Here is a 23,045-nt window from a genome sequence, read left to right as displayed (position 1 = left end):
CTTTTTGTTTTTTTAACAGTACAGTGCAGCAAATAGACTCAAGATAAAAAGTATTCTCTGAAATAGGCAACATTACTACACTGTAAAGACATAACTAAAGCATTCTAGATTTCACTGTGTGCCACTCATCGATATGTTAGATCAAAAAACCCAAGGTCCCGCCCATCTGTTGAGAAGGAACTTAACAGACCAAATAATTGACTCTCGTTTCCACGTTAGTTTCTTTATTCCTGGGCACAATTCTACCTGTCTTCATCACTTGCATTCCTCTGCAAACTACCAGAAGTGCACTTAAGTGCGTGACTAGTAAAATGACTATTGAAATTATACTACTGAATCAGACTAGCATGATCAAACTTACTCCATAATTTTCTAAAGAAGGGGAAACCTACTTTTACTTGGAAATTAACTCCTGGTCATAATTAGCTTTCAAAAATTAACTAAAGTGATGTTACGTAATCATGACTTACTGCAGTGTTCTCTCTCAGTACCTAAATTACACCCAAATTGCTGTAACGGTGAGAGCATCTTCCTCAGTTAAACTCTCTGACATGTTAAAATATGAATTTTTCTAACATAGAGATGTCTCTTCTTATTACAGAAATAATGTTTACACCTGAACAGATTGAACATACATGTAATAAACTGACAATTCCTTTCACTCTTCTCTCAATGTAAAGTAGAAGGAATTTTGGAGATTATTTTATTATTTTCTTACTATACAAAGACAGTAAAGAATTTGCCTGACAAAACCAGCCTGAGTAATATTCTTAATACTAACCAATCAAATATTTTATAGAAGGATAATTTAAAAAGTAACAAAAAATGTTCATCTGGTATGAAGAAGTGTTCAAATTTCAATATAAAATCTTAACATTGCACAAATTACTATGAACTATTACTGACATTCAACTTGAAAAGTGGATAAAAGAGGAACTTCAGATAAATGAAACAGTAACACAAAAATTTTATTGTTTTATTGAACTTCAGGTTAGTGCAAACACGTAACTAGTGCATAACTACAAATTTTAACTGTATTCTTTCTCCTGTTCTGCTTATTACTTACATATTTTACAGAAAGCCTATCTCAGAAAAGTTAAGGCAGACCTTCAACAACTTGGTTGCTAGTTGTGTGGTTTCTTCATTGATGACTATGGAGCAAATACAATACTTTTCTAAAGGCCATGTACTGACCTCAGTCCCTCCAGGCTACTCATGCTGATACTTACTGATGAATGTTCTCAGCACAGAACAAAGGAAATACACAGACCTAACAACCTGCCTGGAAATAAGTTCGTTCTGTGAGGAAACGGAGGGATCAATATTCCTAATGACATGATCTCTAAAGTGGAAAAAGAACAGGGCAATCCTTAGACCCCGAATCGTAGAGGCTAACCAGAGAAGCAAAGCAAGGAGAGCTGTGCACCACAACATAAAGAGCTGCTTTCAAAGTGCTAAAAAGAATAAGAGTACAATTATTTATCTCCAAGAGAAGATTTAATGCACAGGTTTGTGACTTTAAAAAAAGTTAGATAATAAAGCAGACAGACAATAAAACAAACTTCACAGACAAACCACAGAAGAGAGAAATCTAAGGTGAGGTTTAAGTTTTAGATATCTGAAGTGGAGATTGAGTAATAGAATGCGGACTTTGTCACAGTCGTCTTCTCTTCCCTTCTGTGAAGAGAAGCTCTCAGGTGCAGCCCACAACAGGATGCTTTCCTATTTGTCTCTCCTATTACGTAAGGCAGCAGCTGCCAGAAGGATGCCTGGGAAGACTATCCCTACTCATATACCTAAATGCCATGTACAGTGCATTGCAATCTTTAAACAAGAAAGCACAAAGGATCAGCTCCAGGGGAAGTCTTTAGTTGACCTAAGTCTTTGAAGACTATCTACCTAAGAAGTTATCAGTAGTAGAAGTTATTTAACAGAGAAGGAGAATGAGCAGGCTTACTTATTTTACAAATAGCGTTAACGCAAACTGAAATACATGACAAAACTGTTTAACCTGCGATTTATTGCAATAAGAAAACTTATGACCTCCTTTTACTACGAATGCAGCAGATGGCAATGATAATCCATTCTTACCTACTTTGTGAATTATTTAGGTGTTCAGAACATAGAGAGTATGAGAACTTAAAAAAATCATTTAATTAATGAATTATGAATTTTAGTTTCTAACCTATTCAGAGGGGAGCTTGCTTCTCTTTAACATGCTAAACTTGATTAATACAAATTCTCTATTAAGTTAGATGCTAATGGTAATCAGCTATACAGCTTTCTTTAAAGAACAGCTTTTAATTTAACTGAGCAATGCACAGAAATGGCATTTCTTGACAAAGTGACAAACAAGTTTTTGCGAATCAACAGTATTCCTCAGTGCACCCAAACCCTAACAGTCTTTCCAACTGAAGAGGTCATAGAGTTTACCAAAAAAAAAAAAAAAAGCCAAAACCTTTTTTGGTCTTCTAGTGACTGTTATCTTTGCTGTTCTGTTTGAGAACCATGCAAATCACTTAGTCTTCCTCAGGTAAGTGAGGCCTTTTAACCTTTCCATAAGTTAGAATACTGCATCCTTTGCAGAAATAGCCAACTACAAAACTGACTTGCAAAGTGTCTGCAATGGTATTAATAAAAGAAATTGCATAAATAATTAGAATTATTTTTCAGGGGAAAAATATGTAGCTATAAATGTATGAAGAGAAAAAGCAACAAACAGCAGCAAATTGTGCAGCACCTTCATCTGATACCCACACTAAGAATGAAAAGCCTCGTCAGGGAAATCATCCACTTCTAAAAAACCTGGAAATTCCAGTCTCCACCAGAATCTAATTAATTCGGATGTGTCTGTTTAGCAAAGGATACTACACTTTCTGAAAACAGAATATGAATATAATTATTTAAATTAAATAGCTAGTGAAAATAAATACTCCAAACCTTCCCATCAGAAAACTGTTTTTCTGTAAGTGTTATCAAAGCACCTGGATGAGATTCTTTTCTCACTTATGCTGTCATAAATCAACGGCAGCTTCACTAAACTCGGAAGAGTAAACAAACAGAAAATTTAGGGTATCTTCTTCTAAAACATGTATTGAAGACTATTTGAGGCAGACCAGTAGCAAGTTACATGATTTAACATATATTGCACTTGAAATGCACACAGAGTTATTTATTAACAATTTATAGGACACGCTCCATAAATTAAAGCTTATTTAAAAGATACTGTTTTTATTACAAATACTAAAATGAAGTAAATATACACACAGTGCCTGTCAATAGAAAGAAAAAGTATTTTACTGGAATTAAGACATATTTTCTATAAGGACTAAAAATTAGGTCTGCTATAGATGCCTGTTTAAAAGTTTCTCTTGAAAGGCAGGGGAATCAGAGCTACTGATTTACCTCTTCTAATAAAAAAAGTGGTATAAAAGAGTTGCTTAGTTCCAGCTGACCTTGCATGTAATTGGCTACCTTGGATGTCTCTATGGTATATGCCATTAAGAAGATAAAAATATACAGGATTAAAATCTGAACCGATAAAGCTAAGAAATTAAGTATTACTCCTTTAATAAGCCTACTTTATGAAAGTACGTGAACACCAAAGTATCTCCTTACTGATTGCTGTTGAAGTGTGAACAAGTTTAAAAATAAGTTACCAAAAGAAAAAGTACCCAATATTTTATTTTTCCCCTTCTTACCTTTTTAAAAACTATGAATAAAGAATTCAAAGCAAGTTTTTTTACTCCATGACACACTACTCCATCCAATATTGCTTGTACACCACCACATTCTCCAACTTTTTATATATACTTAGTCTAGACCAACAGATTATTTTGTATGTTAAGATGAAGATGAAGGCATAGTTTTTTCTAGTCCATTTTTTCAGTGCAGCAGTTCTTTTTTTCCCATACTTCTGTACTATTTAAGATTTTTAAAGCTTATGCAACTGTAAGAACACTGTTTTACAAGGTCAAGGTTGATTATTGCAGAGATGAGATTGTTCCACTGTACTGCAAAACAAGAGCTACAAAAAAAAAAAAAACCAAAACAATTTTAAGGCACAAAACCCAAGATGAGACAAGAGAAAAAGGTCTGTCAGTTAAAACGCCAAGGCAGAGAGCATTTCTGCCTCTCATGAATGAAGCCATGAATAAAGTGGGATTGTGGTTAACTGTGGGGAAAAAAAAAGCTTATGAAAGACTTCTTCAATTTCAAAAACCCAAATGTAGAGCTCAAAATAAAAGAAAGTCCTTTTACCCCTTCGTATCAAAGTAGTTTGTGTTAGACTGCTACTTGAATTTAGGAAGCACTTATTCATCACAGGTTCAGAACCGTAAAAAAACAACAATAAAAATTGAAGGCGAGATCATGATTTAGGAAGTACACATTATAAAATCACCTATGCATGATGAGAAAAAAATCAAGAAACACTAGATCATGAATGTGTGTTGCCTTGCTACCACAACTGATCTTGTTTCTTTCCTTGATACAGTCACAGATACAGACTGTTACAACTACAATGCCATTTTGGGCTAACTATTGTAATAAACGTCATGAAGGAATCAATAGATATTAATCAACCTTCTGGAATTTAAACAGAAGTTTAGGGAGAGTAGACGGCAACAAATCTACAACTTAAATTTGGCCCAAGTCTCCTCCATGGAAAAGACTGAGAATTATGGAGTAATACATTTAGAAAACCAAATCAGTGTAACTGTAAGTGGTAAATTTCAGCTCTAAGGCTTATTTTATCAACTTTCTTAGCCTCCATCCTAGTACAACAGCTATATTATTACATTGTATTGTATCTTTACAGCTTTCAGCTATAAGCAAGCATTTTACACGATATCAAGCTGTTCCAGTAGCAAATAACTGCTAGCGGGTTGCAGAATTAGGATGCCATTTAGGATCACTGCTGTCTCAAAATTTTCTATCTAGCCTTTAATTAATAAAAAAAGGAAGCTGTGAAATCTAATTCAGTATCCAATGATCCATGTAATATATTTGTTTAAAACCCCATCCTATATTTTAAAGCCCTACAAGTGACTTTTTGTTTCATTTCCTCTGAACAAATGTGAAGGTATGTTTTATATAGGAAGTAAAACATGGTGAAATATCATGCATTAATGTATAAAGAGTAGACCCTAATGAAAATTTCAAATAATATTTGTCTTCTATTCCTTCCCTTCTTTATGATCCTAATATCCACTTAAAAGTCTTGAATCAAGTATTTCCCAAAGAAATCAAACACAAATCTAATGGCTTATACATACTGTAATTATAACTGAAATAAAAAAGCAATAGCATTAACAAGAAACCTAACTTAAACAGTAGACAAGCTTATTCTTACATTGAAATGAAACAACCAAAATTAGGGGACAGGGAGGGAAAAAAACCATAAAAACCAACAGGTAAATCGGAAATGTCTTTGTCTTTCACCCTTAGTGAGGTAAGGTGTTTTTAGTAAATAATACTGTTAATGAAAACCCTCCTTAATAAATTTAATAACATCCTTCAGCTTCCTCCAGTGTATATCAGTTCAAACTTCAACTCTGCTGCAAGTCATCCTTCTTGACATCCATTTTCACTGTTACGTTTTCAACAATGGTTTCTGACATTCCTACTAGTTTTGTAGCTTGTATCTTTTTGGTTCTCCTCCCACCTCTTGACATTTCTTATCACTTCCTAAATTTTCCTCAGAATCACAAGTGCTTTCATTTCTCAAAATACCAGTGAAGCAGTCTCTTTTGCTCAACTATCAATTCACAGAATAATACTGGGAGGTGTAAAGACAGTAGTAGGGCTGAAGAGCAGACACAGGCAGTAAAGCTTGCTTTAAGTAAAAAATAAATGAAAGATGCAGAGCTCAGGTCACCACACATTACTGGCCTGCCATCACAAGGTTCCTTCCCTTCCCATGTGAGCTACCACCTGGTTTCAAACGTTTTATTCTCTCTTTGCTCCTTGATTTGCGATCAGAGATGCTAATAACATCATGTTTTTCCTCATTAATCTTTCTAATGTCTGGGGAATATTCTAAATCCTGATGAAAAAGGATCTTTCTGTACTCTCACCTATCATATTCCAAACTAACAGAGGCATTCTCTACCCTAAGATTATATTCAGGAAACAGCTAATCCAGGTTTTAAAGTATTCTTATGATCTCTATCAAAAAATAAAGTATTCCTGTATTTTTTCCTTCATTTTACCTAGAGTCTGCAAACACCTCATGATAGCTAGAACTGCTGTCTCTTACGTATCATTTAAAAACCAGACACTTCAAAGATTACACATACTGGTGTACACTGCCCAGTCCCAAAAGCAGAAAAGTGAAGTTATACCTCTAAGTTTCATCCTGAAAGTGTTTTCTGAGTACTCTAAAATTCCAGTGGAGTGAGTAGTATGTGTGCATTTACTCCTATAATTGTATTTGCACAAGTGCAATATTTGGCTTATTCACCAAAAGGTAAATTGCTGGTGCCTGTTTCAGAAGGATAATCATCTTACCTTTACAGTTTCACTTAAGACTTGGTTTTTATCTGCTTCTTCACTGGAGTGCAATTCTAGCTTATTATTTAACTCCTGGAGTTGTTGTGCCTGTTCATTCAAAAGCACTTGTGCTTGATGCTCCCGATGTAATGCATTATTTAATTCTTCACATGCACTTTCCAACCTCTCATGGGTGATCAATTTCTGATAAGGGAAATAAATTGTGTTTGATTGTGTAACTGAATTCACTTGTTTACATGCTTGACTTTCAGAGTTCCACTTGCAAACATATCAAATTCTAAAACAAAAGCATGCTAAAGATGAATACTTCGGTTTTTTAACATGAAGACAGATCACCGAACAATAAAATGTCAGGCAACTTTGTCCACTGTATTTTTCAAAAAAGTATTCAGGGTACTGTAAACAGTATGCATTCATCATTGTATTCAAATTAGCACCCCAGGTTATAAAGAATCAATATTTAGAAGCAAATAAGCAGATCAATGTCCCACATTTCAGTGCATATCTTATTAAATCTTGTAAACGTCTTCCTGGACTCTTTCTCCCCTCCCCAAAGTGTTCCAGAAAGAAGAAATAATTATTCAAGGAAAATCATCATCTACGTTTGAACAACAATCTAGAACGTAACAATTTCATCTAACTGTCCCAGAACTGTAAGGGAAAAAAACATCTAAACAAAACTGCAGATGATTAGATATAACCTTTCAATTTAAGTAAAAAAAAAAAAAAAAAATCCATTTTACCAGCTAGGAACAGGAAGGAGGATGGATGTGAAACCATCCATTATATATTCTTTGCTTGGAAATGTTTTGATTGGGATATACTGACAAGTTGGCCTACCAACTAGGCCTCAGGATCAACACTGGGCACAGCTGCAGAAAATGCTGCTCATTCTGGGACATGACTGTTGCAGTTATACGGCCCACCTGTGAAGCATGTGTAAGAATCCTTATCCATTCACTTTCTCAGATAGCTCAAATGTGAGCTCAATTCTGAATGCAGAAAAAAAGCACTGGAGGAAGGGTACCCAGCGAACCTCCAGCAGGCTAAAAGCAAGACAAGTTTCTTCCCTGAAGAAGGAAGGGCTGAAGGCACAGTTCCACGAGTATGACAGGGAAGACACAAAATGGCATAAATCCCTCAAACACTGTATCCATTACTTTCTATACTATGGCTTCATATTGTTGAGGAACCTTTGTCTCTTCTCATTCCTGTCGGAAAGTGCTATTTAAAGGTTAGTAAACCCATAGTATTTTAATAAATCAATCAGTGACAGCAAAGGGTCCAAGGAATTTGGTATATATGTGCTACTGAGAGTGTAGAGGAGGGCTTTTTTTTTCCTTGCCATAAACTTACTCCTTACTTTCCTTGCCATAAACTTACTCCTTACTCCTTCCCTTTGAGCATCCACACTCAAATTTGCACTGATTGGCTGAGGATATCACCCATACTCAAAGATACAGTCAAATGTCTAGCATAATATTGAGGAATATCCATGCAGAGTTTAAAATACTACATTTATGCTTTATGAACTTCTCATGAACGTGCTTATTGCATACCCTCATTCCACCTGTCTTTACTCTGTTGAAGTGAACTCTGTAAATCCTTTCGACATATATAAAACACACCGGTACTTTCAACATATGGAAGAAAACCTGGACTGATGAAGACCAAACATGTAATTTACACAGAGTACCTCTTTTACAAATCAAAGAGAAACTCCTGCAGTAAGGAGATACTTCTAAATACATCTGACTTATAGTTTAGTGACATTTACAAGGTAAGTTTTCTGGAAAATTCATTAATGGTAGATTGATTTCATACTTGTTTTTCAGAAGAACACAAATCAAAAAATGTGTAAGAAGGAGGATGTCTTGTAAGCAGTCTCCTTTAAATCAAATATACTTACAGATTGCTTAAACATATTTACTTGCTCTTGCAGGCTCTGGGCTTTATCAGCTTCTTTCTTCAACTCACTGAAATTCCATTTGAATTCTGCAAGTTTTAGGCGCAGTGAGCGGCGTTCCACCTCTGCTGTATGAAGTCTTTGTGTAAATTCAAATATTTGCTTCTGCAAAGATGCTATGCTTTTCTGTTAATAAACAGAAACAAATTCACGTGCTATAAAATGTGCTACTTTAGCAATAAAATCAATAACATTTAATACACAAGCAAATTAGACAAAGCTGCCATTTTGTCCTCCATTTCTAAAAGACACACATGAGTTAAAAAATGTGAACTTGTTTCACCTAGTGTTGAGGGTTACAGAAAATTCTGTTTTTAAGGAAGTACCTGTTTTCACGTAAGACTCACAATAAAAGACAGATTAGGTGAGAAAGCATTTATCCTTTCATTTTGGTTAAAGGAAACAAGGGTATCTATACCGAGAGACAGAACAGTGGGAAGGAGGGAAAAAAAAAAAAAAAAAAAACCAACCTTAACGTTTAGTTAAAGCCGAAAGCAAGTTTGTTCTTATAAAGTAAATACAATTTTGATAGACCTTCAAAAAATCTTTTTCTTGGATATATCAAATCTCATCTTGAAATTCTTTGACAATTAAAGATCTATTCACACCCTAACACTTTTGGGTGTTGCAAATGAACTTCTGATTCTCTATATAGTTGACGTCAATGTAATGGACTCATAAACAATCTGAAACAAAATTAACAGTACTATGAAGAGAGCTTCACTATAACACTTACGCTGTGAACCTACTGTTTACGTGAAGTAGCACTATAAATATGCATACCATAATGGGTAGTCTGTCACACAGTCCAGCTTCCAGGGCCTGGGTATTTATTCTCTGAAGTCCATGAGCCAGCCTCTGTATTAAGGAGTCTTTCTCCAGATAAGTAATGCTCCTGATGCTGTCTGCTGGAACAGTCTCCATTATTACATTCAGCTTGTCCATAAGTTTTGAAAAGGAGTTCCTGGCTGCACTTACAAGTAAGTGTCCAGAAAGCCAGGGATTTGGATCTTTAAGAAACAATAAAAAAGAAACATCAAGTAGGTTATTAGTTTGCAGGGTTTTCAGTGGGAAACAAGCAAGAACAACAAACAGCATCTTCAAAATACTCAGGAGGAAATTTCCATTAAAGAGTGGAAGATCGAGCTCACCGGAATATCTCAGAGAGACTTTGGGACAAATTCTGTATTTAACAATGAGCACTCCTATCAATCTTTAAATGGAAGGGTAGGATAGGATTCAAAAGAGTATGATTTGTTTGTCAAAGAATAATTTTCCAATTGTTTTAATGTTGTCCTCCAATACTGTACTTTCTTAAGTCTTTCTTGGGTGCTCTAATTTTGTAATTCAGAAAACATGTAAGATGGATGCAAGCCAGGTCAAGTATGTCAGATGTGATGGCACATGGTAAATAATTTTATCGCAATATTTACAATGCAAATTTCTGAGGGTTTCCTGACTCCTCTTCCCTCCCCTCTATAGATGTCTAAATCATTTGCTGTTCAAAATTAGTGAGGCTTGGTACCTTAATGCCATACTATTTATATTCTGAGACAAGAGAATATAATTTACCTTATTCCAAGGCAATTAAAATTTTACAGCTACAATTACTTATTTCCCCACAGGATTTTGGTAATCATCCTTCTCATATAATGGACTTAAGGCCCCAGCACACCCAACATGTCCTGCTTACTGCTAGATTCATCAGGTCTGTAATTAATAATTGTGTTTAATGTTGATAAATAAAATTGTCAGTGCTCCTTCCACTAATTGGTATTCCAGATAACAGTTAATAGGTTTATTTATGCCTTAATAAAAGTCTTGTAATTTAGTTTTCCCTCTGCTAGGCAGGTCTTAATCTGTCATTACTTGTCTTATGATACTATCAGTGTAAGATGACAAGCATGGAAGAGCTTATTTACATTCAGTAGTACAGCAGATCTCCTGTTGCTGCAGTGAATGAAATATTTACTTAGGAGTATAAACAGAAAAAAATAACCGTAGCTTTTTTAAGTTAAAGAATTTCTTTTTATACATTGCAAGGATAAAGACAAAGGTGCAAAGCAAACAAAACGTGATTATTGGTATTTTTAGATTACGATTCTCATCATAAAGAATTTATTATTTACACATATGAGATGAAATTTATCTATAAGCAAACAAAATAAAATCCAAAAAAGCACATGATAAAATCAAACATTCTTTTTTCAGAGCCATTCTCCTGCTTGGTTTCAAAATACCACCATTCCAATGATTCCAGTGCTTAACTGGAGTATCATTTTTGAGTACATGCTCTCAATAATCCCAGGTAGTAGTAAATCTGTCTTTTTCTCATGTGTAAAATAGCACTCTTTCTATTAATCTTTAAAGCTAAAAATCTCATCCAGCATTGTTACCTTGCAATTCAACCAACAAAACAAAAAAATTTTATTCTCGTACCCAGAAGAAACTGCTATTCTAATGCTCTGTGTACTTTTGCCAAGGCTCCTCTTTTTTCCTTACATTGGTTCTCTATTACTGATCACTTAAAAGATAAACTACTTTCATCATTTTAACTCTTATGACAGATTATCCTGTCCTACCTGTCTTTCAGTTTCAAAGACCATCTCTTTTCTCCAGACATGATGCATTCACTAGTTTGAATGTTTAGTTAAATTAACCTAAAATTAAAAGAACATCATTTGTACTGCCTTCCATTTAAGATGACAACAAAACCTTCTAAAAAACTCTCCTTTGATGTTATTTCAGTAAATAACGAAACAAGGATGTCAATGAACATCCTAATATTTCCACCTGGTATCTCATTTTACACGAGATAATTTTCCTGGCAGAAAACACAGTATTTCTCCATATGTGCAGTACCTAGGATGGCAGCCCCTTTCCTTACTTCTAGAACCTCCAGCTTAACTGTATTAAAAATGAATTAATAATAATAGTTCAGGCAATTGTGTCATTGCGTTGTGAAATGATCATTCCATTCCATTTCTCGTTATTCAGTATAGTTCAGCATCCACAATTTAAGGCACTTCCTTGGGATTGGGAATAAAAAAGCAACTCAGCACCTCTGTTTAATTTTAATGAAAAGCACTTTGGAGTAAATACACAAAAGTATGTTGATGTAAGTTACTGACTGCTTTGAAAGATGAAATGAGAATATAATGCAATTCCATACGGAAGTGTATCTATAATGATTCGGAAGAGAATATACGGTTTAAGTATATGCATTTTAAGTACCTGCCCAGGAAGGATCAAGGAACTACAATTAAAGCATTAAAGTATGTACATTGTGATGTGCATAAGAAATCATTAACACAAATACAGGTATATCACAAAGACTAATTAATTCTTACATTGAACAAATGAAGAAAAAGAATGAAAAGTGGCAAATCGTCACTGACAGATGAAGAAAGAATTCTTCTTTGTTTTGGTAAAATAGAACAGTCAGCAGGATGAACTTAGTAGTACTGCACAAGACTAAAATTTTCATGCAAGGCTTCAAAAGCTTTGTGTATGTAACAGTTGATGATATTTGTGTTCAAAAAGCTTGACCTTTACTTTCTCTAGTTTATCGCAGTACAGAGTCTCTTCAAATAAACTTACAAAACTAACCTTACAAAAAAACAAGCCACATGAAACAAAAAAACCCTACACTTCAATGAACTTGTATTCAAATTAAAGCTAAGAGATCATGCCAAGACATGCTGGAATGAGAACTAAACTAATGAACAGTGTGAAGAGAAATAATCGTGAATGTCAAACGAAAACCACATTTTTAAAAGTTAAAAGTACAAGAACTGTGCCTGAAATCACCAGAGTGCACAAGCAAAATATTTCCAGTGTTATCTGAGTGATCCGGGTTTGGTTTCTCTCACCTGCCTGAAATGGTTCCTCAGAACCAAGCCATCTTTAAAAGTAATGTTTAAGACACCGAACCAATCCATATTGTAGATCCAGGTAGCACCTACTCTCTCCTCTGATGTGCAGTCTAATCTGGAACTGCCATTATTTCAAGTTCTGAAGACAGCAGATGCCTCTTAGATTGCCTATTTACATTAATAAAATTTCAAAATAATTTAAGTCAGTTTGAAGGTTTAAATCCTATTTGAAATATGACTTACAGAACATAACATAATTTCCTAAGTATGCAAGCTTTCTTTCAAATATATTCCTTCAGAGCCTTATCACTTCAATACTTCTGGAAATTTCATGTCAAACTTTAAATAATTTATTACTATTTTTCAAACCAAAGGTTCTTGGGAGACTTTTGATCTCATAAGCAACAGAATTCCAAGTAATGCATGAGCAGTTAGATCTTGAGGTTCTGTGAAAATGACTTAAAAAAGAGATAACTATGAAAGAACCACCAAACTGACTGACCATAACATTCTCAGCATGGCTTTTCCTAATTCTCAAAATCTAAACTGTGTTGAGTACAGGGGTAACAAGTAAACGGAGTCCACCCGAATTCTCCTATACTTCAATACCAGCAAAGTATCATGAGGTTTAGGGTATTCTAACTAGTCGTTTCAGGACATCAATGTTGCTGTAAAGCGTCTCTTAATCCTTTTTCAATTTGCTGTTCTTACTCAATACTCTATACACAGCAGCACTTGCAGTATAAACCCTATAAATATTCAGAAATACAGTTCAAACTTTGTTTTGTATGGATGTAAATTTAAGTTACTGAAAAAAGGATGATAAAAGAATAGAGCACCTGAAACTGTATCAAAACACTTTTGATTCAATGGCTGACTTCTGTTACCAGGTTACTGTTCAAGCTTCTGGGAAATATACCACCTTCTCTCTGTCCTGCTATTTCCCTTTATTCATATAAATTTATCCTTCCTTTAATATCCTTTATTCTGTGACAGAATTGTTGGGACTTCGAAACTACCAGGTATCAAAGAACTAAGGATGACAGCAATGCAGAGGAACCAAGTGAGATCTTATATCAGCCCTCACTGCAAAGAAATTAAGGAAGATAGTTAACAGCTGGGAATAAAGAGGTGACATTTCCAGAGACTAGCACTAAAATTTTCCATAGGCATAGTAGAATTCTATATGACGACAGACTGAGAAAATTAAGGAATCTAGACACAAATCTAACTAAGCGCATACTTAGAGAGGGAACACAGTACAGACAAACTAAGGACTGCTATATGTTGTTAAAATTGACAGCATTTTATCTCTCTCTCAAAAAGCACAAGATAGCAAGTAAACCAGATGAAAACAGTGTCCCGCAAACTCAACTGTTTTCCAGATTTGGAAATTCTAGACTCATATCATATAAAACACAGCAGGAAATTATTTCCTTTCAGCAGTGGTAATGTCCTAGGTTGAATATGTGTCAGTTTTAGGGCCTGCACTTAAGAAATGCACAGATCAAATAGACAGAAATGATGTAGATATTATCTATGGAAAAAAATTAGGTTGAGCTTCCATAAAATACTTCTCAAATATTAGCACAGTGGAATCAGATAACTAAGAAGCTTGTAAGTATTACTTCATTGGAAGCTTTTAAGAACAAGTTAACCAAATATCTACTGGCGAGGTGTAGATGTTTTTTTTTCTATCTCACAACAAAGCAGACAAAACTGTTCATATGCTTTCTAGAAGCATTCTCCAGCCTTCTGTTTCCATGACTCTATATACTGTAATGATAAAGTATCATATCACCAATTAAAGAAAATTAATCTGTTCCAAAAATACAGCTCTCCAGAGATTTGCTCCAGAATAGCTTAGATAAAATCCTAAAAATGGAAATGATGTAACCACCTGATGATTTTTTTAAATCTTCTACTACGAGAATAGACTTTTAAAATTACCTGGCTTGTTTACAACATCCTGTAATTCTGTGACAGAACTGACTATTGCAGCAAGGAGGTTAGAACTAGTAAACCAGTTGAGTACTTCAATGCAGTGCATTTGTTCCTCATCGTGACCTGTGAAATAGAATTGGAGCTAGCAATAAAACTGAATAACTTGGATAAGACACAGTACCATCTCCAGCTCTTTCAGAAATTGACCAAAACTAAGTATGCAACCCACAAACTAATTCTTCTTTCAGGACAATTTAAACTGTATTAAATATGCTTCCAGAACTACTGAAACAGAAGAGTAGACGGATCTCCTAGTTTGGGAAACATTTTTGATAGCATTTATCCTTGTAGGGAGAAGCATGACCTTGGTCTGGTAACAGAAAGGGACAGGGGGACTACATAATCTCTAAAGAAAAAGTTAGAAATCCTGTACTAATATTTTACTTCAATCAGAAAACAACTTTTTGCATTTTAGTAGAAATAAATATTAAAAGTGATTAATAAAAGAAGAGGAAATATATTTTCAAAAAATAAGTTGATGGTCAATCATTTAGGAATATTACAAAGAGAAGATGCGGTAGCACCTAGCTCTGAAATCCGTAACACCAATGTCAAGGATATTGAACAGTATGAGTTCATGTGTGCAACTGTAACTTTTCTTTCAGTGCTTAACAGACTAAGCATCTCCTTTTAGGGGAAATTACACTTGTCAAGAAATCAAGAAATTACAAATCCAGAAATTATATTTTTCAAAACGCCATTAAATTTATCTTTACACTCTATTTATAATTACATTACTATTTGTTACTCATTAACCATGTAATACGCCAAAACTCTTATCAAAGAAGAAAACAATTAGCTTACTTGGCAGATTATGCTTTCCTTTGGAGTCTCCTACACAAACTAGAATTCTAATGCCTTCTTTGAAGCCATTTACCCAGGAGAAGAGGGAACTAGAAGACTGGGATAAAACTTTAAGTCTGTTAGCTGCCAAGACTGCAATCACGCCTCTTCGGAATACATGAATCAGGCCTCTGAATTTTCTTTTCTTCAGATTTGCTTCATCTTGATTATCTTCCTCTACATCAGAGAGAGCATGAACTAGGGTCCTAATCTCCTGGTTCACTAATTCATAACTGTTGACCTGATCCTGAAGGAGGTTTCTTTGGGAAGACATAGCACATGATCGGCCATACAGAGGATACAGGGCACCTGCCAATAGAGCACAGGCTGCCAGGAGAGATGAATGCTCCTTCTGAACCTGCATTAATGTATTTTTCACAGAAACATTTTCAAGGGCCAGCTTCTCCCATCTTTTTTCAAGGACATAGATTTTTTCCTTGTTTTTCTCTGCTGTTTCTTGGTATTCCTGTGGTAAGGGGAAAGAACAAGCCCAGAAAAATAATAACTAGAAGACATTTTTTAAAATAACAAAATAATTTTTCCTAGATAAAAGCTAAAAGAAAATTAGTATTTTTTTTCAGATTCAAATAACACATTAAAGGAACAAAAGTTATTAGTAATGACTGTCAAAGCATCTCTCCTAGCAAACAGTTATAGAACCAGATAAATGAAAACAAATCAATAGCACAAGGAAAATTTGCACAATCTTCAACTCCAGATTTCTGACAATAATCCATTAGTACTGTGATAGCTCACAGAAAGCCCAACAGTACCTGGTTGTCCACAATATACTTTTATGAGTTGGCTTAACAATAAGTAATTACATGCTCCAAATTCAGAAAGAACATTGCTCTTCAAAGCCAAAAAGAAAGTTAATGTAAGAAAGGAAAAAAAGAAAGACGACTCTGGAAGATAAACCTAGACAGATTGGCAGCAGCTGGGAAAGGGGAAGTAAAGGTGATCTCTTAATTACTTTGTAATCAACCCCCTACTTATATATTCACAGATTAATTAGCTCTCATACAGAATTGAGTTTTCAAAAGAAGAGTGTAATACAGATATTTTTGTTTTGATTAGTACCATTACAGATTTTTTTCAACTTACAGATCATTTTTTCTTTTCCTCTATATGCCCTGAAACAGAGCAAAAGGGAGATTTAAAACTGTAAACCAGTGTAGCAAAATGAAGAGAGTAACAAGCCAGGGAATGCCAAGACTAAGGTTAGACCATGCAGACTGGTTGCTTTGGCTAACATGCAGTTCTTGCACAGGAATCAAGGCACTCTGCTGGGACCTCAGAGACTTAGATTGGCTTCTTGATGCATGACAGTCCTCTGTGATTGGAACAACCACTTGAGGTTACATTTACACAGGATCCAGTGATATAAGGAGATAATAAATTTTAGGCACTGTTCAGAAAGAATCCACAAGCTCCTGTTACATGCTTGAGCTCCAGTTACAGTACATGGACACAAAAATGCAAACATGAATTGAAATGATAAGTCCATATGATGAAGAAAAGACAGCATTATGCTAAGTTTCAGCTACCTCTCAGAGCTGTAAGCCATTTTGTTAAAAATGGGGAGAGGGTATTCCTGTTAGCAGTGGCCAAAAGAGAAGTAAAATGGTATCATCCAGACACATTCCCACGCGTTTTATTTGGTACAGGTCCCAAGCAAGTGGTGAAGAGGGCACCTTAGTTTCTTCTCCCTCATCCGTCCTCCAAGCACAACAGGGGAAAAAAAGAAACAATACACCTACCCCTAGAATGGAAATAAAAGATTCCATGCTTCCACAGAGATGTACCCTAGTCAGTTCAGAATGTCTTTGACCAAATAAATATTTTATTATTTTTTTGGAAGAGGGCGAATTTGTAGTGTTATTAAAATACTTTCAGTGATACAAATATAGAGTAAGTAACTAAAAGATTTAATTACAAAATGCAATTTACAGGCCTCATATGTCACTTTGCTACTCTAAAATTAAGTATAAACATGTACAATACTTTCAGCGCTACTGCATTATTTACAGTGTTTGATTTTTATAGGAAAAAAAAACTGATAGCATGACTGGAAGGAACTGAAAAGGTAAGCTGAATTTAGAAAACAGCTTATGGTTTCTGGCCATCACAGGTGAAAGGCCAATATCTGAGTAAACAAAGTGTGATCCCTACAGGGCTGTTGGGCAGCAATACTAACATTCAGTGCTCTGGCTAATTAAAACTTATTTTTTAAAAAAGCTTATTAGTGTTTTAATACTTATGGTTATATCATAATACGCAAAAGGGAACAAAACCATCTCTGACTACAGATATGTAAAAGTTTTGTAAGAAAATATACCTTCTTGGTTTTACTGGCTAATAATTGCTTTTGTTTTACCTGACAGTTTCTATTCTTTTCTTCAAAGCTTAAAAGCACAGTTTTTGAAGGGGACATAGAATTCTTTTCTAAACATTGGCAAGCCGGCTTCCTTCAGTGTTTGAGCTTTGAGTGACATCCCACTGGGTTGTAGAGCTTGGTGGATTCTAAGAATCCTTAACAAAAATCAGGTGCTACTAGCGACACTATTTAATTCTACTTCTTATTGGGTCCTTACCCTTTATTCTGGCATGAAAACAGAATTGGAAACTAGAAATATAATGACACTATGACTTCAAAACATTTTCCTATATTTCAGCTGTTTTTTTTTTCTAAATATATAGATCCATACATTGAAATAAACAACATCAGCACCGCTTTCCTCCGCTTCTTTCCTGTGTTTTAAGTACATGGGCCAGACATGTCTATCAAAGACTCTTGGTGGGTCAGGAACAGTATAGTTATGGGTACTTCTCCTTTTGCATTGATTGAACTGATTTTTGATACAATTCCAAGATACCACAGCCTTTTTGCTAATTCACATACCTTGCTGCAAAGCGAGGCTTTCAAACAAAAAAAAGCCAATAAAAGACATTTTTTTCTCTCCAGAGGACTCTTCCCCTTTCCTATTTAGCAAACCTTTTATTTTTCTGTTGAAATTAACATTTTTAAAGTAGTTACAGGATTTTTCTCTTACAACATGTTTTTGCATGTCAGAACAAAACCCTTCTATTTTAAGTGGTTGCCACAAAAAAAAATGAGGACAGATTAATAAATGTCCACATAATAAACAAACATCAACTGATAGTTAAAATTCAGAGGACATTTCCTACGAGACTGTGTACGGTCTGAATAAATAACTTGTGTGAGGCTAAGGAACAAGCATAGTAACATTTTCAACATGGCACACTATCAAATCAAGAGGACTGCACTCCTGCTACAAAAGGCAAGGAAAAGGGATATGCATTCTAAGCTCCATTGACTCTCCAAACATGGAGACCATGAACAAAGAGCAGTATCTATAGAGTGCCTTTTTTATTGCTGATCTGTGATAAGGCCACTTTGGGAACTTCTGCCCTACAGAAAAACAGCGAAACTGCTTTCTGATTACACCATCCATCTGACCTACAGTAACGGCTGTGAAATAGTACCTATTAACATCCACTGATCCCATCTTAGAGTCAGGGACCCTGAACAGTCCTGGCTGGGCACAGAAGCAGTGGCAGGTGTCATTGCTACTAAAACCTCCAGATTTTACTATGTTACATTTCAATCCTAAGGAGACCATTCTGAAAAGCCGCAACTCTCTACTGCAGTTCTAAGAAACCAGAACAATAATTTCCAAGTCACATTACTCATGTTGCTGTGCAGTTAGAGCTCTCAGTTAACTACTGAGTCTGAACTGACAGTTCTGAGTTTGCCTTTGCACACATAGCAACAACTGAAAAAACTGAAGAATTGTCAACCCAGGAGCTTTGAGGAAAAAAATGTCTAGAAGAAGGCATAGAACACTGGTTGAAGACAAAGGTACAAACAAAAGGATGCATCCTATGATGTACCATTAGCTTGGAGTAGGACAAGAAAAATCACTCATCTTCCCACTCCAGAAAGAAACTATCACCTACAAGAGATTATTTCATTTAAATGCTTGTAATTAACACTCTGATCTTTGGATGGAAAATACAGCAAATGCCTACTGTTTCCTTGTAGTGACAGAATAAATGTCCTAGAGTGATGAGACCCATAGTTCTACAATAAAATACAAAAAACTGGAAAGTACATTCCACTTACACCGGTTATATGTTTCCTATAAAATTTCACAAATAAAGCCTGTTAAAATAATTAAATTTAAATATTGCATTCTGTATCTTTATGTAAACACTGTCACTCAGTAGTATGTAAAAGATCCTTTCAAGACGTTCCGTAACTTGTGGCACATTTTTCCTTGTCTCCTACAGAAATAATGCTACAATATTTGTCTGCACACCTCTGATCCAACAGGGCAGTGATCTTGCAGACAAATATGGCTAACAGGCTCAAAATGCAATAGGTAAAAAGCAGCCAACTCTTACATAAAACAAGCACTCAGGATTAAGACAGCCGTAAAAGCAGACATCCATGAACCCTACGGATCCCAGAAAGGGAAAGGCTTAATCTGGTATTTGCAGGCCCAAAGTCAGTCACAAAATAGAAATCTACAGGAAATGAAACTGTCTTCTTCACAGATTGACACGAAAGGGCAAGGAAGGCAAACTGGAACATGGGATGGAAAAAAGATAAGACAAAGTTTTGTTGAATCATCTAAGTGTATACAGACATTGTACTGCCTAGATAACAACGCTACCAGCTTGTACTCCAACGCTACATAACCTGTGTGAGAAAACATGCCCAGATGTTTCTAAGGGAAAGCATTTCCCTTTCAGAAACCCAGCAATCCTGTACAGCAAGTTGACAGATAAAGTCTTTTCCAGAAGATATGCCTAATGTATGCTCCACAAAAATACATGCCCTGCTTGCTGTCTACACAATTCAGCTGAGAAGACTGGCAGGTTCAGCGCCATCCCAAAGAGCAGCACAGTACTGCACAGCACCAATTCTCCACAATACGCTAGAGTTCTGAAAGAGATGACTCAGCCCTTTCTTTTGTGCAGAATCCATAGGAGGCAGAAATCAAAACTGCATAACTCCACTTCTTCTTTAATAAGAAAACATAATTTTTAAAATTAAATCCCTTATTTCATCATTCTTTTTGTTGGCAATGATTTCACAAGGTGAAACTACAGGACGCTGGGGGAACTTAATATAAGTATGGATGCCATTTATTCCACTCATAGGGATGTTTAGCATTGACAATATCCAATGTGAAATGTAAATATCAAGCAAAAAATATATACAAGATTTTAACTCATTCCCAGGAATTTACCATAAATTCTGTCTAAAAATACTTCATAAAAACATTTTTTGCAACACAAAGACTCCAAGCCCAAAATCTAAGTCAAATACAGCATTCTTCTGATGAAGTGAGTCTCAGATGGCAATCACAAATAACAAGGTGTATCATATTTTCTCTATTTCACAACACTTTTAACTGAAACACATGCAAAGGAATGTGACCATAAAGACAGGGAATTGTGGTTGTAGAACAAGTGTATAAATTTGAGATTGCAAATAACTTTTCTAACAATCAGTGATGACAGTTTTACACTGTTGAACCATTGCTCACTGTAGTATCTATATAACGAAGAGTCCTTTAATACTGTTGAAATCTACCACTGTAACTGCTAATGGGTTCTTAGGGTCAGAATGTACGTATCTAAATTTATCCCCCAGTAACACCACATTACTATTACTCGACAGAGGCTTTGGAAAGCATGACACTGAAAAAGTAACTGCTGTACTATACAATTCTTAAAATAAGCAATTTCAATCTTACAGCTTTAACATTCTCAAAAATAAAATCACCAGCAACTGCTAGTCCAAATTAAGCAATTAATTTGTGGAATATTTTAACAAAGTAATTTATTTCTTATTATAAGTGAAGTTAATACCAGCATAATGTTGTGGTTTTTATTTTAAAGATACACTAAAATTCCCAAACAACCTTAAATTGGTTAGGAGCTTAAGTTACTGACATAATCCATTAAATATTTACAAGAAAAAAAATACCAAAAGTTCACAGCACCATACCTGTGCCCTTGCATGAACTTCCCCAAGGAGACCTGAGTACTGCTGTTCCAGATACGTTTTTTGTTTCTGCCAACAGCTTTCCTGTGCTTTCATCTGGTCAGCCATTTTGCTAAAAGCATCTTCCTGGCTCTGCTGAAGTTCCTTCATAGTATTGGACTTCTTCTTACAAACATATTCTAGGTGAGATATCTGCATGACAAGCATTTAAAAAGAAATTCTTTCACCTCTCAAAACACCTTTTTTCTTTAATTCTTCATATTAATTTGAGCACAGACTATTCCAACATAAAATCTAAATTGTAATTTCTTCAGCATATTTATTAATACTAAGTAAAAGCCTTTCACAACAAATTCCTTGAATCTTGCAACAAAACTGAGACATATTTTGGAATAACAAATTTTCATTGGTTTCACTTTTGCCATCTTCAGACCACCTCGCAGATATCTGTTGCTTTCTTTTTTGGAAACCTGAACTGGACACTTCGCATGTTTTTTGAAACAAGTGCATTAAATCTTGTGCTGCTAAATTAGTAATCTTGAGTATACCAGTCCTTTAGCAGTTTGCAAGGATTGCAAGTAATAATGAAAAAACAGACCTTAATTTTATTTTTTGTTTCATCGGAAAGCTAAGACATTCCATATATTAATCAGTATTAAAAAAATTTCAGGAAATTTTGGCATACAGAATGTTTTTCTCACAAGGAGCTCATTAGTTTATGACGTGTTTTCAACAAGCATGAAGGGATTCACTCTGTGGTTAACTTTGCAGCTCCCATGCAAACTAAATGAAGGAATGAATCAAACCAAATAATGACCTCTAAATACTCAACGCCTACACTTTGTTACTAGAGAATATCAGCAAGTTAACTTCCAAATAGCTCACACAAAGCTGCAGAAGAAAAATTTCATTGTCAGAAAGCAGGTACAACACGGGTAACAACACTGCCCCAAATCCCTGAAAAGCGGGTAAGTACACAAAAAGAGCCCTAGAGACCTCAAAATCAAATCTCAATAATGACACTAAATTAAAAAGCAAGAAACAGTAACACACAACTGCCCCCAAACACTGTCCTGCCATTTCCTTTCCTTCTCTACTCCAAAAGAAAAATAGAAATGTACCTCCAATCTGCATAATCCAGATTTTACACTATCCCTCTTTAGTAATTTTCATTGACTGCTGGGCTATTTACTACATGATGGGCCAAGTCAAAACAATTCACTGTAACCAGCGCTGTCCCTTACTGCGTCCAAAATAGTGGTCACAATTCCAGCAGATGAGAAACGTCCGAAAAAGCTTTTCCGTTCCTATGCCTCAAGAACAAAATGTCAGGGCAGCTAAGATCTGGGATTGCTCTGCTAGACTATAGGACTGGCCTGATCAATGGAGCCAGAACATGAACTGAAATCTTAAAAGAGTGCCATACGTTAGTCTGTGGAGCCAGTTTAAGTTATTTAAAAAGAGGTCTTATCTTTCCTAAAAATGCAGGGATTTCTGGGAAGAAAGGCTGTGTAAGCTTATTCACATTAAAATCATTCAGGAAAGCACAGCTTCTCCCTTAAACAAATATTGGCATGTTTTATAAAAATAAGTACCTTCTATTGTATTTCTGAATACAAATTTCAGAGTCCAAAAGTTACTATTAAACGAAAAAAATACACTGGCATTTTTTCAGATAGTACCTCTGAATCACAAACATATAATTTAAAGATGATGTTCCTGGAATAAGCGCATTTTGTTTCTGTTTTATGCTAAAATAAAGACTTGCTTTATTAGTGTAAATGACTAAGTTCTTTGAATTGCT

General features: G+C 35.1%; 1 protein-coding gene across 4 annotated transcripts in view; it reads right to left on the bottom strand.

Annotated features, from left to right (window-relative positions):
* CCDC171 (coiled-coil domain containing 171) overlaps positions 1–23,045 on the bottom strand; it is a 154,810-nt gene that overhangs the window by 73,079 nt on the left and 58,686 nt on the right. For 3 of the 4 annotated variants that reach the window (XM_074570479.1, XM_074570480.1, XM_074570482.1), the window contains 6 exons: positions 21,245–21,433; positions 15,163–15,667; positions 14,305–14,421; positions 9,263–9,489; positions 8,423–8,605; positions 6,511–6,696 (listed from right to left, as the gene is read on the bottom strand). In XM_074570479.1, coding sequence (XP_074426580.1) covers positions 6,511–6,696; positions 8,423–8,605; positions 9,263–9,489; positions 14,305–14,421; positions 15,163–15,667; positions 21,245–21,433 — 1,407 coding nt within the window. Of the gene's footprint in view, positions 1–3,890; positions 4,028–6,510; positions 6,697–8,422; positions 8,606–9,262; positions 9,490–14,304; positions 14,422–15,162; positions 15,668–21,244; positions 21,434–23,045 lie in introns of those variants that run through there. The other variant, XM_074570481.1, reaches the window with a different exon arrangement.

This window comes from Larus michahellis, chromosome Z (assembly GCF_964199755.1).
Source record: "Larus michahellis chromosome Z, bLarMic1.1, whole genome shotgun sequence".
Classification (NCBI taxonomy): domain Eukaryota; kingdom Metazoa; phylum Chordata; class Aves; order Charadriiformes; family Laridae; genus Larus; species Larus michahellis.
This window is presented reverse-complemented; position numbering and strand designations above follow the sequence as displayed.